Source organism: Neolamprologus multifasciatus, chromosome 14 (genome assembly GCF_963576455.1).
Source record: "Neolamprologus multifasciatus chromosome 14, fNeoMul1.2, whole genome shotgun sequence".
NCBI lineage: Eukaryota > Metazoa > Chordata > Actinopteri > Cichliformes > Cichlidae > Neolamprologus > Neolamprologus multifasciatus.
The window spans coordinates 5,009,938-5,026,855 of NC_140452.1; the positions used below are offsets into that span (position 1 = coordinate 5,009,938).

General features: G+C 43.1%; 2 protein-coding genes across 2 annotated transcripts in view; one reads left to right on the top strand and one right to left on the bottom strand.

Moving 5' to 3' along the window:
- Window positions 1-326: 326 nt before the first annotated feature.
- On the top strand, window positions 327-2,763 carry dnajc30b (DnaJ (Hsp40) homolog, subfamily C, member 30b). The gene has a single exon (XM_085130448.1). The coding sequence runs from the start codon at window positions 373-375 to the stop codon at window positions 1,498-1,500; it is 1,128 nt and encodes a 375-aa protein (XP_084986574.1). The 5' UTR covers window positions 327-372; the 3' UTR covers window positions 1,501-2,763.
- A 2,583-nt stretch (window positions 2,764-5,346) lies between these two features.
- The window catches only part of sh2b2 (SH2B adaptor protein 2), a 31,486-nt gene continuing 19,914 nt past the window's right edge, over window positions 5,347-16,918 (bottom strand). The window contains exons 3-9 of the mRNA XM_085130447.1: window positions 13,898-13,999; window positions 13,566-13,657; window positions 13,081-13,181; window positions 12,821-12,982; window positions 12,496-12,698; window positions 11,819-11,993; window positions 5,347-8,907 (exon numbers count right to left, since the gene is read on the bottom strand). Of these exons, the coding sequence (XP_084986573.1) occupies window positions 8,573-8,907; window positions 11,819-11,993; window positions 12,496-12,698; window positions 12,821-12,982; window positions 13,081-13,181; window positions 13,566-13,657; window positions 13,898-13,999 (1,170 nt within the window). The 3' untranslated portion in view covers window positions 5,347-8,572. The remainder of the gene's footprint in view (window positions 8,908-11,818; window positions 11,994-12,495; window positions 12,699-12,820; window positions 12,983-13,080; window positions 13,182-13,565; window positions 13,658-13,897; window positions 14,000-16,918) is intronic.

Here is a 16,918-nt window from a genome sequence, read left to right on the forward strand (position 1 = left end):
ATTATCTTATCAAAGTTTGAGACGCTGTTGCATGAGTAGCTACTCTGTCTTTTGCATTGCAAAAGAAAATAAAAATACAGTTTTAAGAATAAGGAATTGTCATTTCAGTAAAAGAAGAGGACTTAAATCAAATCTCTCTCAAATGTTTTAACTATATTTTACATTTTAGAAGTTAAAAATAATCAATTGTCCTGATTTCCTTTAATTTTACACGAGAAATAAAGTGTTAGTGTTGATATTTATGTTGCTGGTGCTCTGCTAAATGATTGGTCGGTTGTGTTTGACTACTTCCTGTAAACATTGACTCTGATTGGGTCCTCTTTCTCTCACGCGCCGGATGCTGCAGCTGTTTTCCGGCCCCTGCTCGGTAAAATGGCAGAGGTCGGTCAAAAGCTGGGGAACGGAGTTTACCGGCTGTCTGCTCTCAAAACCAGCCAGAGTCGAGCCGTGTGCCCCGGAGGAAGTCCCGGGTGTCTTATAACAAACCATGCCTTCGTTTCCGGTCGGGTTACAGAGAAATCAGTCCAGTGTGGACGTGCAGTTCAGTCAGCTTCAGAAAGCACAGAAACACTTCTCAGGTCAGAGAAAGTTTCCACAGTGAAGGAAAGCGGGAGTCAGGTGTTGGAGAGTGCGGCTGCCTCCGGTTTCACCGAATTTTTAGAAAACACGGGGAGCCTGCGAGCTCATAAAGCTGCTCTTTTCCTCCAGAAGAAGCTGCTGCTTTGCAGGATGAGACTGTGGACGACAGCAGCTGTCTCCATGCACCCTGACGCCTTCAGGTCCCCCCAACAGCGCCGAGCTCTCTGCACGCTTACCTTCATCTTGGCAGATCCTGGATCAGACAGGCTGGGAAGTGGACACAGACTGAGATGTTTGAATCTGCTCCATGACGCACTGAAGTCAAGTTTCACAGCAGCTAGAAGCTACAGCTGGAGCTCGGAAGACGCTCCTCTGCTGCACAGGAGCAGGACTGCCTATTATGACATCCTCAAAGTGTCTCTCAATGCCACGCAGTCTCAGATCAAGACGGCTTACTACAAGCAATCCTTCATCTACCACCCTGACAAGAACCCTGGGAGCAAGGAGGCCACCCAGCGCTTCTCTGATATCAGCGAGGCTTACACCGTGCTGGGAAACATCAGCCTGAGGAGGAAGTACGACCGCGGCATCCTGAGCCGGGCAGACATCCAAAATGCAGGCAGACCCTCCAGTAAGGAGGCTTCCAGCAGATCCACGGGCTCCCAACAAAAGCCTCAGCAGAGAGCCAGACAGTTCTCCCAACCTGGAGGGAGGCCCATATTTGATTTTGATGCCTTTTATCAGGCTCACTACGGGGAGCAGCTGCAGAGAGAGAAGGACCTGAGAGCCAGGAAGCAGCGGATGGAGGAGGAGCTGAAGAAGCATCATAGCAGGTGGAGGCAGAAGAAAATGATGGAGGTGGCTGTGGTAATGCTGCTGGCCATGGCAGGGCTAATTATTATCAATGTCAGCGGGCCCTGAAATAGAAGCGGCAGCCGGAGGCGCTCCTTTCTGGGGCTGCACTTTATGACTCTCAGGGTGAGGAGGTGGAGACGGGAAGTGTTTGCACAGTTGCTGACAGCTGAAGAGGTTCATTTGTTTTCAGGAGTAAACAAACCGTCTCACTCGGATTATTTAAGCTGTTTCAAGCAGCAACTTGTTAGGCTCCATGTCTGTACTGTATACTGATTGTTTAAAAACATGGGTTCATTTCTCAAGTCTTCGATTTAAAAAAACCCAAAAGAGTTCTTGCTTTTTACAGTCGTTCCTCCTGTTCATGCTTAGTGATGACAAAAAAAGAGGCCAGGCTTCATTTTAATAGTTCACAGGACGTTGAATTGACCTTTAAATCACGCATGATGTGTTTTTATTGTAAGCGATGTTGGACAAAAGCCCCAGTTTTCCCCTTCCATTCAAAAAACTGAAGCTAAAACGAGCCTTCAGCTGTCCCCATTTCAAAGAGGATGTCCTCTTGAAAGACAGGCTCTTTTGTTGGCAGCTGAGCTCAGGGTGGAACCGCTTTTCAGGGAAACAAAGAGACTGGGTTTTGAAGGTTTTGAAAGTTAATTTAAGAAGAGGATCGCTTAAATCCAACAACCTGTGCCTAAGTGGAAAATCAGGTTGTGCATTTGTCTGAATGTCCCTTTTTTTTGTACGTATTGGTTCATTGTGAGCACTATGCACACATGGTGTGAACACGTCCTTAATGACCAGTGTAAACATGAGGAATGATTACAGAAAGCAAAACCTGGTCGAGACAGGCAGCGATCCTGTACGACAACAACTGAATGTTTCAGTTTCTCCACGTGTAGAAGGGCGATGGATCGAAGGCAGTGGAAACTAAACCACCCCACAGGTTGGGGACTTGAATGTAAGTCAGGGGTGTCAAAGTCATTGTAGTCACCGGCAGCCACAGTCGGATGATTGGAGCGAAACCTGCATTAAACACCACAGTGGACCTGCAAAAGCACAAAACCTTCACATGTAGCTGTTGTAACGAACAAAAGCAACAATAACTTTGACCCATTTTCACTCAGGTACAGTGATGTTTGTGGATTTTATGAACGAGTTAAAGATGTCGCTGCTGTCCTGTAGTGTAACGGCTCGTGTTACCAGGGCCCTGCATTTGACACCCCTGATACACTCAGTGTATGGGTGATGTCCTGATTACCTCATTTCATGTTTTTATGTTTAATGAGGTTAAGATTACCCCGATGAAGGCAGCAGGCTGGTAAAAATCACAAAGCTGTTCTTTATACTGCAAATGTTGCTGGAGCTTTGACTTCTTTGGACCCTTTTTCTTTTCTGTGCATCTATGAAATCGGTGTAGAAACATGTTGCAAACCATGTACCTGGCATAGACTTGGGTTAGTCTTTCTAGCACCTATACTATTTTCTGTAGTAGCAGGCTGAAGTCAGACAGCTTTTGGTGGTTCAGGTTGATTTCTGTCTATCAAACTTCTGCAAAAAGACGACGATCATTCAACTTGTCCTTCCTGTATAATGCACAATTCCTTTGGCCTTCCTCATACTCCAGCTCTGTAATGTGGAAAAATCACTTTAGTAAAATTTGAAGATTATGGAATCTTTTTTTTGTCCCACTGGGACAATCTATATTTTTTGCGATACATAAGTCAAAATTTAAAGTTACAATCTTGTTACTTATTTTGACTTTTCAGTGGCAAAAACAAGTTTCCATATAAGATTAAGCTGGTATTAGTAGCATTACATCCTTGCACCTCCTTCCATGTATTTCAGTGTAAATATGTTTATGTATTGTAAAATAAAAATTTAAAGTCGATTATTATGTGTGAGGAAAGCTGCAGTACGAAAAATACAATAAAACTGTGCAGTGCATCCCTTTTCTTCCTGACTGATTCAGCAACAGGGCAGAGTCTGTTCCAGCTGCCGGAAGCAGAGGACAACAACGCGGAGGGCGAACACAGAGAGACAAGCACTCATGTTCACATTCATACCTATGACCAATTTAGAATTACACGTTACTCTAACATGCATGTGTAAAGGGAGAGAACCTATAAAGGTACAGAGATAAAGTCCCCGGCCAAAGAACTCAAACCCTTCTTGTATTCTCGCTGTGAGTTGAAAGCGCTGCAGTTACCTAATAACAGTGTTGGGGAGTAACGGAATACATGTACCGCCGTTACGTATTTAAAATACAAAATATGAGTAACTGTATTCCGTTACAGTTACCGTTTAAAAAGGTGGTATTTAGAATACAGTTACTTTGTTGAAATAAATGGATTACACGGCGGTACTTCCCTGTTTCATATTGTGGCGGGTCAGGACTGTTTGGGTTTTGTTTGACAGCTACGTTCTGTTGTTCCAGGCGGCAGCGTTACGGTTGCCATGGTTACAGGGTGACGCTCTCGCTCCGCGTGTTTCCTGGGTGAGAGAGCGCCTGTTGTTGTTGTTGTGCTAAGCTAATAGGCAGAATGCTACAGGTATAGCTCTAAAGAATGTAGCATCATGGGCAGTGTAGTCCGTGCTGCAGGGAGAATGGACTGCCATACACGTTATGTGTCTGTGAGCGAGGGAGGGAGAAAAAGGAAAAGTACGAGCTGTCATCGAGCAGAAACGGGAGCTGGAAGCATGTAAATATAATAATAACCACTGCAGCCAAGAAGAGTGCCTGACGAGCCCAGTTGTAAGTAAACTATTAAGACTCGACTGTACACCTTGTTTGTGTTTTCCTCCGAAACAATAAGTTCCGTTGCAGCAGCCTTTCAACCCTCTCTCTGTCTCTGCTAGCAAAGTTGACCCAGACAACAAAGTAAAGCTAGTTTTCCGGCTATGAGCCCGACACGAACCTGTATTAATCAGAGGTCCCTTTACTACGGTTCGGAGCCGCGGACCTTCAGTAACAGTAATAAATCACAGCAATAGTACATTCATGTAGTTGTAAACAGCATGATAATATATTAAGTAATCCAAAGTATTCAGAATACGTTACTCTCATTGAGTAACGTAACAGAATACGTTACAGAATACATTTTGGGGCATGTATTCTGTAATCTGTAATGGAATACATTTTAAAAGTAACCTTCCCAACACTGCCTAATAACTACCTGAGCCGAGGATTTGGTCCAGCTTAGAAGCGATTACGTTTTCGTTTGGCCCTGAATCCAGAATTCTTTTTCCTTGTGAGATAACTGTATATGTCCTCATGAATAGAAATTAATAATAAAAAAAATGCATTATATGATACTGCATTGGTGTTTGCAGTAAAATACTTACTACTTGAACACTATGTGCACAGAGCACCCGTGTTTGTCCCCCCGAATGTTACAAGAGCTGACCTGTAGAGGGCATCTGAGCACAATGAAATGATCACTAGGTTACAGCTGGAGGCCTGACGGGCTCCCAGAGGCTCTTTGTGTGAGTATGAATGCATGCAAGCTGTAACATATTAAAGACATAAAAGCACGTCTTTAACTTATTGTCTAGCATAAGTCAAACATTTGTAAACTGTGGCTTTTTAAATTGAGATCACTGGCCACCCTGATGAGTCTACGTGGGGAGCATGAAAGTATGGCAGGTCATTTTATGTCAGCCGTAGAGCTTAATTATAGAATAAAGGTGGGTGGTTACGTTAAATATAAACACACAAACAGCGAGCAAACCCACGGTACATATGAGTTTTCATACCTCTGTTAACACAGATAGACTCATAAGTGGGGTCTCTTTTTGTCTCTGTGTTACTTTCGGCACTTTATGAGAATCTGTTTGTTGAAACTCTCGAGTCTGTTACCTGCCTGAGCTTTCGAACGGTGACATCTCAGCGGGAATAACTGGAGAAAGCGTGCAAAAGTTTGTTCACATTTTATTCACAGAAATATAAAGTAGTATGTCAAGTACATCACTTTGTACAAAATTGCACAGACTCTTCAAAACTCAGCCAGACAACAGAAAAACTGCGGCTGTAGGAGTGTTAAGAAAATAAAAAGGGAGACGATGAGTAATCTGCGATATGTGAGATGGCTTTCTTGCAAACAAACAAGAAGAATCGATCAATTGTACATAAGTAAGACTCAATAGGAAAAAATGTCATTTTACAACGGCTGAGGAATAAATATGTCTCAAAAATAGGATTCAAATTGGCACATGAACCGCTCCGTCCGCTCCTCGACTGCAATCACCCGTGAGGCTAAATGGCCGCGCTTGAAGGGGCAGTTAACGCTTGATATGTTTATTACAACTGAAGAAAAGTGTTGCATATGTGCCACCTGTTACAAACAGCTGCTCGCTTGGCTGTTGCGTTGTCTGTTTTTTATGCTTTAAGGAGAAAGAAACAAAAAAAGACTGACATGTTAGGAAATATGCTTGTTCACTGCCTTGCCAAGAGATTGCTGAGGTGACTGACAGGAAATGTGAAGCTGCAGTTGCCAAATTTATCTTTTAGATTATTCATTAGAATAAGGGTGTAACAGGCGGAAATCTAGAAGGAAAAAACTCCTCATCTGCCCTCTGTAATCCAAGAGCCTTTCATCTGATGAGCACAAGCATATGCACGTACTTTGAAGGGTTCTCCTTAATCTACTATGCCAACACTTTCCAGATGGACTTAATCTGGCCTGAAAATACCTGTGATTGGACAAAGTCTCCCTACCACAGGTTAGAGTTTTTAAAGCTTCAAAACAAAGCCACAAGAGATGCAGGAATCCAATCATAGTTTTCTTGGATTATTGCTCACTGGTGCCAAAATCATGTTGCCTGCCTCAGTTTTAAGACTGGAGGTAAAGGGGATTCAGCTAAGATAGGCTGACTCCATTCGAGGTGACAATATCCATCTATGAGCTTCTCCGAGGCTCATTTATGTCTCCTTTATTTAGCACAAATCCCAAACTGCAAGTGTGTGCTCTGTTTGGGCAAACTTGCAGGTTGCTTGGAAAGTAGCTCCAGCCAAAAATTAGTCCAACATGCAATCAGAACATATTGTTGTACATGTTACACAAGCGAGTCTTGGCCAGGAAAACTACTCCCTGTGTTTCCAGTCTTTGATTTAAATCAGCCACCTGTTGGCAGCGTGGCTTCACAGGAAACAGAACTTCCTGAACTACGGGGCACTTGCAAGATAGCCCAGAATCAACTTTGGACCTGTGGTAGCTGTAACATTCATGTGGCCGAAAAGCATTTCAAATGTTGATCGTGTTTTTGAGAAAAGCGTCTGACACCATCGATATAGTTCAGTTTTTACTTTCCAGAGGGTCACCTAGTGACAAGTCTGGTTTCCAGACATCAAATAAGCACCGTGCGATTTCTACCAGCAATCACCTGACAACAGTCGCCACTTACCACAATAACCGACTGCTTTTTACACGCAGGCAAGTTTCTGTTTTAGTTTGACTACAGTGCTAACGTCAGTCCGAGTCACAGCTTTGGAAACACGCCTCCGAGGGAGGATGTCCTGTCATAAATCCCGTATGGCTCTAGCTTGCAACGAGCAAAATCTGTTCCACTGTAAGAAAATCAAAATGACTGACAGTAATTTTCCAAAAATTGAAATGATGAAGTTCTGCTAATGTTTCGCTCCGTTCAGTCCCATTCATTGAACGCTTTGCTGCTTTTCACTCTCCAGGTAAACTGCAGCCAATGTAAGTATAACAGAGGCAGTGATAGGAAGTGACGGGGCTCTGGTGGTATTACACTAATTAGTTATTAGCAATATTTCCAAAAATGTCACACTTTTCTTTTTGTGAAAATGATGTTTTTCTTGAATAATTTTCTGCATAAAGCTTATTCCCATGTCGGCACAAATTAAAGCAGTGACGCCATATCTGTCCATTCAAGCATGGCCATGTAGTACCCTTTATTTAACTGTGTCATTCCAGGTCACACCCAAAAGCTCACCTGCAGGCCACATATACAGTGTACAATACTGCTACCATTCAAAACAACATGTCCCAAGTCCCTCCGATAAATGCTGGATTTGGTATAATTATATTTTCAAGGCATTACTTTAATGTGATCTATATAAACAGGATATCTAATCTACAGGTTATTCATATGCTGAGCGTGAATACAGAACCGTCACCAGATGGAGGGACCCCGAAAACCATGTTTCAGAAACACTACTGTAGCACACCGATCATCGAAAAATATTTGCACTCTAATACACCACCACACACTCATAGAAATACCCCAGTAGGACGACAAAATTGGAGCCACGCTTCCCTGTTCGTGCAGACCTCTATTGTTCATGTTCCATTTAAACAGTTTTAAACTGATTTGTAACACAACATATGACCGTGTGTGTCTGTGTAGAAGAAAATGCTCTCGGTATGCAGAGATATGCAGGTTCGGTATGTTTCAAACGGTAAATTAATCAGATAATTGTCAGGCACTAAGACCCTTTAGGCTGTACATGTTTGGGGAAAAACATCTCCAAGCTAACACTAACACACCCATGATTGCTGTACTTATGTTAGTGGAGAGCAAAGACCCGGAGCAGGACTCTGTAGGGAAAGCCCACAGGGAAAGTGAGGATATCCGGGACGGGCTCAAAGCAGCTTTACAAACATTAACAGAGCTCATAAGGGAGGGGCTGTTTCTTCGGGGTCATTTTAAACTCGCAAGCCTTCGGCAGGGTGGTGACACGGGCTCTGCTCCCAGGGAACTATGGGTAAGGGTGAACGGGAAGTGGTCAGTAGAGATGAATCAAAGCCATATGACTCTACTGGATGACTTCCTCTTGCTTTCTCCACCTACGATTACATTCACCACATCCACATTTTGTTTCTTTTAAAACAGCTCCTTCTCAACCATAACCCATCCTTTCCTACCTGTAGCCCTCACTGTCTCCCATTAACCGGCGTCCACAGAGAAATCCACAGAGGCGGAGGGTTTTTATGAGCATGGCCACGCTGCTAAGGATCATTATCATCCCATCCCTTGTCAAATCAGAGGAACAGGAAATTGCCTTGAAACAAAAACCGACAAACTGGACGATTAGTGATCCAGTGATTTGGACCAATTTCATCATCAGCAGAGGAGAGCCCAATGTAGCTTCCAACTTTCTGGACCTGGCCTGGGTCATTTAGTAGAAAGAGTACTGGTTCTCCACAGCTCGGGCCCTGCGAGTCCCATCAGCATCATGATAGTCATCAGATGCACCACTAGAGGCCTCCAGCAGACGTTCAGAGCTATTGCTCCGGCTCTGCAAGCCTCCACCTACTCCTCCTCCAGTACCTGGGTCGCTGCGGGAGAGGGAGGGAAGGGCGGTGGGTGAGGAGGAGGTGCTTGAGGAAAGTGGGGCATCAGATGGAGGCCCCGTAGGTGCTGCGATTCCAGGAAGGTGAAGAGCTGGCTGGGCTGAATCTGTTCGGCACATTGCATCCCTGGATGGAGTAAGGACTGGAGGCGAGGTCACATCTGTAGGAGATTGTGGGGGAGAAGAAAGGGATCCTTTTAATAGAGGACATATTAATTATACAGAATATTCTGTGCTGCTGCTATTTGTTTGCTGGCTTCCACTAAGAGAGTTGCTTGTAAAAAGCTTCTTCACAGAGCAGTGTGTAAACACAGGCGGTGCGAACCTCCTTTATTATCCTTTCTCTCAGAGGGCAATAACACCGACAACACTGTTGCCAAAGACACGCCTGACCAGCGTATCAATAAAGTCTTTTACACCCCGAATCAAACCCTCACTGTGTGTGTGTGTGTGCGTGTGTCTGTCAATGAGTGTGTGAGTGTGTGCAGCATTTGAGGAAACAGAGGACTTCTTTGTGACTACCAGAGTGGCTAGGAGCCGGAGTCTCGGCCTGCATGCAAAACTGCTGCGGTATAATCGCCCCCTCACTCTCCTGTACAGGAGGGCATTTATCCCATGCCAGGAGAGTGGAGGGCAGAAGGTGGGGGTGGGTCTTTTAAATCCAGTATTGTTTACATCTGTGTTTACCAGCTTGCAGTTTTCGAATTCTCTGCCTTTGCTGGTGCATTGCAGTGTATCCTGTTATATTACCTACATCGGATCTGTGGAGTAATGACGCCACTGGTTTGACTTTACACTTTACAGTTACAGATTTATTACAGTTAAGAGTTTAGGTCCAAGCTTATCGATTGCCGCAAATATTCTACGTATAAAACTGGTGAGTGAATCCTTCCTAGAGCCGACAGCTGGATGGCGAACGGGTTGAAACAGCTGGCAGAAAAGCAAGGCAGCAGTGAGCAGATGGGAAATTCTGCAGCATAAATAGTCATGTTACGTGTACATGATGCAGCGGAGCTCAAGTTGCTCGCCTGAACTAGTTTGCAGGGTTCATGTGATAAACAGTGAGATATAAACAGGTCCAAAGCGCCGCAGGAAACCTTATGTGGAGTCTGAGTTTGAGTTCATAACAACCTAATAATCATTAGTGTTAATGATTATTAGGTTTGTGAGTAAAAAAATCAGCAAATTAGCAGCTAAAATTATATTTGCCACTTTATTAGGTACATCTGTTCAACTGCTCATTAATGAAACTATCCAGATGCCTGATTACATGGCAGCTACTCAGTGCATTTAGGCATGTAGAGATGGCATGGCTGAGATCACCAGCTGAAGTCCAAACTGAGCATCAGAAAGGTGATTTAAGTGACTTTGAACATGGCATGGTGTTGCTGCCAGATGGGCTGGCCTCATTATTTCAGAAACTCCAGATCTACTGGAATATTTTCCCACAAGCATCTCTAGGTTTACAAAGAAACATACAAAATCCAGTGAGTGACGTCAGCGATCAGAGGAGAGTGGTCAGACTGCTTTTCGCTGATAGGAAGGCAACAGTTACTTAAATAACCACTTTTTACAACTAAGGAATGCAGAAGACCATATCTGAGTGCACAACACAACAAAACTTGAAGCAGAAGTCCACACCAGGTAACATCCATGTTAGCTAAGAACAGGAATTTCTATAAAGATAGGGAAAATGTTGTCTGGTCTAATGAATAAACAACATGAAAACATTGCATCAATTGTTCATCGTGGTGTTGGTGTAATAGCAGGGGAGATATTTTCTTGGTACACTTTAGGCACCTTAGTAGCAACTGTTCATCATTTAAACACAACAGCCTAGCTGAGTGCTGCTGTTGACCATGTACATCCCCTTATGACCACAGTGTAGCCATTTCTGAAGGAATCAGCAAGTTAATGCATCATATTAGAAGGTTCACATCATCTCCAGAGATGGGCAGTAACGCGTTACTGTAATCCGATTACTTTTTTCAAGTAACGAGTAAAGTAAGGGATTACTATTGCAAAAACGGTAATTAGACTGCTGTTACTTTCCCGTAGGAACGCTGTGTTACTGCGTTACTAAAACCGTGATTTTTTTTGCGAGAATGTCTCATGACAGTGACGTAAGCGAGTGCGACGTTGGTGACAACAGCTGTGTGCAGATCAACAATGGATCATATATCGAGTGCAGAGAGAGTATGAGCGTGCAGCGTTTAAAGCGTGGAAGTACTGACCTTACTTTGAGTTTGATTCCATAAAAAGTGACAAAAACATTAGTGTCCGTTGTGCGTGTGAAGAAAACTTCTTTTTATAGCAAAAAAAACCCCTAAACTTCCGAGCAAGCACCGAGTAGCTACGACGTAATGGGAAACTCACAGAGAAACTCGCGGATTCTTCCACTGACCGCTGCACACCTGCACCAGGGTAAACCTCCGCCTACCCAACTCCTGCTTTACAGGTGAAAATAGAGCAACAGGACCGCTAGTCTTTGACTTTATTTATTTTCTGCTGTGTTTTACTTGCATCTATTTGAAAGACTGAGTGTAAACACACAAAAAAAAAATTATGTGCTGGAATTTTTGCTTGATGCATAAAGTTAAAAGATTAAAACTAATAAAACAAGTTTTAAAAAGAGACTTTTCCATTTGATTACATTTTATATGATGGATTATGCAGAAAAAGTAGAATTGGGCTGAAAGATCGATTGTTTTATGACCTATTCAGGTTGTAAATCGTGTTTTTAAAAAGTAACTAAGTAACTAAGTAATTAATTACTTTTGAAAATAAGTAATCAGTAAAGTAACGGGATTACTTGTTGGGGGAAGTAATCAGTAATTAGTAACTGATTACTTTTTTCAAGTAACTTGACCAACACTGATCATCTCAATCTGGTTTCTTGGACGTAGAGATGAGTTCACTGCACTCAAATCACCAGATCTCAGGCCAACAGAGCAACATTTTGGACGTGGTGTAATAGGAGACTCGCATCATGGGAAAGTCCTAGCACTTGAAGGTATACCAAAGAAAGTAAACATCGAGTGTACACAACAAGTAAGTTACTGCACTGATTACCTGTGTTTGAGCTCCGCTGCACTTGTACATAGGAGCGCAATGTGATGTCAGCTGAGCCTCCAGATTCAAGGGGGATGGGGTGGGCGTGGAAGTGTCGCAGCATGTCCGATACGGTGTGGAACCAGAGGTGGTGGACGTGGCACTGCCCATTCTCATTAACTGACAGACGCAAGTGCTGGTAGGGAGAGTGGAAAGGTGGAGGGTGGGGGCATTAACAAGTAGAGAGAGGAAGTAGAGAAAGAAGAGGAGAAAAGAGACACAGTGAGCATCAGAAACAATCAGACAAACCAGACCAAGATAGAGGTCAGGACATTATTTGAGAGACTTATTGCTGTGGCAGACCGCCCAAGGCTGACACCAGAGGAAGAGGTGGCAGCTGAAACTTCCTCAGCGCTGCCGGCTGGCAGGATGTGATGTGCAGGGATCATGTTACATAAGAGAACATAAAACATTGACATTACTGCAGCTTTTCCAGAGCCTGAGCAACTGCAGTCCCCAGAATTCACAGAACAAAACAATATGTACGTCATTTAGTTAAAGCTGCCAATTTTTTTAAATTAACGAAAATAAAAAAATAAACATTTATTTTTTCCAGCTCACCAGATAAAACTGAAATCATTTCCAATGTGCAAGTTTCAGTCACATGACATTGCAGATCGTCCATCTACTCATCTCACCTTGGCTTTGCCCTGGAAGTTGAAGGTGAGGACGTACTCGCCCGGACGCGTCTCGCTTTGACGAATCACAAACAGCCCGTGGCTTCTCGCCCCACCGGCAAGCACCAGCTGAGCTGCACGTACGCGGGACAGCGTGCCATGGAACCACGGGTAACCTGCCAAACTGGCATCTCCATTTGAGTCTTTTGATCCTTCACTGCCACCTAAGCAGCGTCACAGGAGAAACCATGGTTTATTTTTCCCCATCTGTAATTTTCTCATGTTTATTTTCTTGTAAACCTGCTTGGATCGCCCTGTAAGGAAAATAAAACGAATTCATCATTACCTGCAGAGGAGTTGGAGCCCTGGGCCTCTGGGGATTGGAGGAAGCGCTCTAAAGGCATGTGGGATGGGTGCTGGGTGAAAGGAGGTTCCCTGCAACGGACTGAGGAGGTGCTGTAATGCTCTGCTGCTGTGGAGCACGATCTCTCTGGAGCACGGTACACTCCTAAACATGTTTTTATACATTATTGTATTGGTCAAAACATGTTCACGTTATGTTACACGGTGCTGCATCGGAGACTAAAAACAAGTCTCTACGCTCACCCTCAGAAAGCAGCTCGCAGCTGCAAGAGGCCACCATGGAGCACTCTTTGGAGGCCTGACCATGAGGACAGGACGCCAACTCGATGTCATCGCCGCTGTCACTGTACACAAGCAGTTGGGTCAGAAGAACCGCAGGAACGTATACACATCCACACACATGAGCAAACAAACATCAGTGAGTCCTAACAGACGACTCTACACAAATCCTACAGGCACCTACACAAGCGACCTTTCTGTTTATGTCCTGAGCTGCACTGACAAACGTCCACTCGTCCAAGAAACCGGGCAGGAATGTCCGCGGTGCAAGCTCGCCCATGTTTATGCTCAAGAAAGTTGTCAAAAACTCTAGTAATTGGATGATTAATGACTGTGTGTGTTCACCCTCCTCCCCCTTTTCCCGTCCACTCCTTCCTCCGCCCCCGCTTCCGTCCCTCTCCCCTTCTTTCCATCTTCAGTCAACAGCAAATATTTATCTGGTGGTTTACCCGGGGTCTATGCAGTCCTGGATGTCAGCAACCCATGAGTTTTTCTGCAGCGAGTCGATGGTTTCCAGGATGTATTCTCCCCCGTTTTCCACCTGTGAAAGCAGCCGAAAACTGCAGTCATACACTGAGCTGTGTTCAGTTCACCACGTCAAAGCAAAAAAAGAAAACCCCACCAAAAAACAGGTGAAGTGGAACGTGACTTCAGCAAAGCCATGGTGTACTTGATTTGCATACCAGACGTTTTTTTAAGCTCTGTTTTATATGTAGGGTTTTTCAGTGTTATTGATGTCAAGCAGGAAGTTGTTGTGCACAAATATTTGTGTATTTCCTACCTTAAGAACAAACGTGTTGTCCTTGTCAGGCATCTCCAGCGGCATGGTGGTCCGCACCTCCACAATGGCTGATAAAGGGATGCTAACTTTGGGCTTTGAGGACTACAACATACAAACAGACGCATATTAAAAATAGTGCACATACATGCCACACACTAAAGGCATAAAGTAAGCTTGTTGCACTTGACACTAGTGAGTCCCAACAGGTCAGTCAGGACCAGAGTTTTAATAGTTTTGCAATTTTCATTAGTTTTTATTTTTATTTAGTTTTGACTTCAGATTTTCAATTTTATATCAGTTTTAATTAGTTTTTACCAATTGTTTGCTAGTTTAGTTTAGTTTTTATTTTTTTGAAAATCTTTAGTTTCAGTTTAGTTTTGATTAGTTTCAGTTATAGTTTTAGTTGTTTGCAATAATTAAGTGTAACAAAATCCCAGTTTCATCATATCAGTCATTCTGCTCATCCTTGGGTATGTTGCTATTCCAGCTACCATACTGCACCCTGGACAGGTCGCCTGTCTGTCGCAGGGCTAACACGCAGAGACAGACAACTCACATTCCCACCTATGGGTTCTATAAATAAATAAATAAAGGCAGATGAACAACCATTGATACCAGGCAACTATAAAATGTATATCTTGGCCCCAATGAGACTATTAACTCTCGCAGCACCGGGTGTTCGTAATTTTGGTTCAAGTGAATTGATAAACTTTTTGAAGGTGATTGACTCACACAGTTGTGTAGATATCCCCGTCCTGTTGTCTCGGGATGCATCACGCTGCCTTGCCTGGGGTTAGCTTCTGTTTTCTGGGGATGAGGGTTGAGTGTGCTCCCTTACCTTCTCAAGCTAAGCTAGGTTAGCCTTCTTGTGTGAGCTTTTCAAGTGCACTTTAAGGTTTGTGGGATTTTTTTCCCTTTAGAAATGTCCCTCATAATTTGTCTCTTTCCACTACAAGACACTTGCTTTATCCAAAACACAGTCATATTCAAAGTAATCCCAAATTGGACTCTGGCGCTTTCTCCCGACTTTTCCTGACATGATTCTGCGCGTGGACGGAGCAGCGACACAGACGACTCGACTAACGTGCTGCCACCTGCTGGCATAATGAGACACAGCAAGAAAAAAATCTGGAAACTAAACTTCATTTTCACCCTTGACTCTTGTATGACACGCACACATCAATGAAAACTAAACACATTTTTGCTATAAATTCAGTTAATTTTAGTTAGTTTTGTGAACACTCATTATAGTTTTAGTTAGTTTTCCTTTTTTTGTTTTTATTTTTATTTCCGTTAACGAAAATGTTTTTTCACTTCTAGTTTTCGTTATTTTGTTAGTTTTCGTTAACGATAATAACCTTGGTCAGGACTCAGCCAAGGTTGGTAAGATGAAGGTGTTGGAACCAAATAAACGCATTTGCTAATATACAATAAGTTGATTTTTTTTTTTTAAATGCTCTTTAACATTTGCCTCCAAAAACTAAGGACACAATCTAAAGTGGGAAAATTGCTTCTGAGCTACTCATACTTTCTGTTGCAGACATGTAAAACGTCCTTCCGTTGTGTTCTAAAATTGTGAACCAAGCCCTGTTTCAGATGACCTTAGACTATAAAAGTCCTGCCTCTTATGTCAGTGTACTATTACCCAAAGCAGAGGAGGCAAATATAATTGGTCCAAAGTTAAAAAGAAAAACGTTGGGTTACATCCTACAGGAGGTAACTGCAACACTTGTAAAAGTAGAAACTGTATATTTTTCTAGCTTTAAATTAGTAGTGCGGTAGTTTAAATAGTACCACTTCACCCCCTCTCTTTAGTGTGAAACACACAAAGATAACTTTTCCAAACCCTCAAACTTCGCTCTCATACATGATAATTAAGGGGCAACATGCAGTCACAACATTTGGTTCAGCCTTAGCAGTACACCCACAGATTAAATAGCACAGCTCAGTTGAAATTAACATTCATTTAAATAACTTTTAAATGTCTCCATGGCTCAGATTTTATGCAGTATCTCATTTCAAAGCCTGTTTTTTGGCGATTATTCCCGCTGGCTGACTAACAAATACGACACAGGAAGGCTTTATAAAAGCGTGAACACAGAAAACATGCTGGCCTCATGTTCCCCCTCTGCAGAGAGTTGGATCCAGATGACAATCGCAGCAGATCCGGTGAATGTGTGTCGAGGTAGTGAGCCGTTTCTGTGTGTGTTTCAGGAAAGGCGGAGTGGGAAGGGGCTGACTGACTGATGGTCAGTCGGAGGCTTTTATCAGCTGATCTGTCTGGAGAAAACATCATCTTGATCCACCTGTGCAGCTGGCTCTTGTCCCCGCCCACAATCCCTCTCTTTGGATCAGATGTCAAAAACCATTTCCTGTAATAAACTATTTCCTGTGCGATCTAAGTGGGCTCTGTCTGTCGAAACGCAAACCAGTGCACTCGAAACTCGAATAGTGTGTGGTTATTATCTGAGAGAAGTGAGAAAAGTGACTTTGAAAAGAGGGCTTGGCTTCTTTCAAGGGAGCTTCTTTAGAAGGCTCTGAGTTGGTATAATGACGGGACGTAAAACAGTTTGAAACAAGACGAATGCATGCATGCAACAGCTTTCCCTGACTGCTGTGTATATGTGCATTACTGTGTTTCTATATTAGTCACTTTCCTGAAAGTAAAGGCTCTGATAAATAAATATTTAGCATTTCACAATGAATAATGTATGAAATGAAAGCTGCACACATGTTTTTACTTATTTTCTGCCCGTACAAATACAGTTACAATGGTGGATGCTGATATTAAATAATGCAAAAGATTCAGAAAATGACGTCAGCATATAACTAATCCCTTGTAGCCAATAGCTGAGGCTTCAGACTGATCAAACATGCTTGGTTTCAGGTATTTATTCCTAGATGTGGCTCTAAATGATGTCGATGAGAGGAAGATTTCCTTCATATGGCACAAAGTGCAACTTTTGGAAGAAAGCTGGCTTAAAGTGATAGAAGATAAAACAGCTTGTTTCAGATGAACTG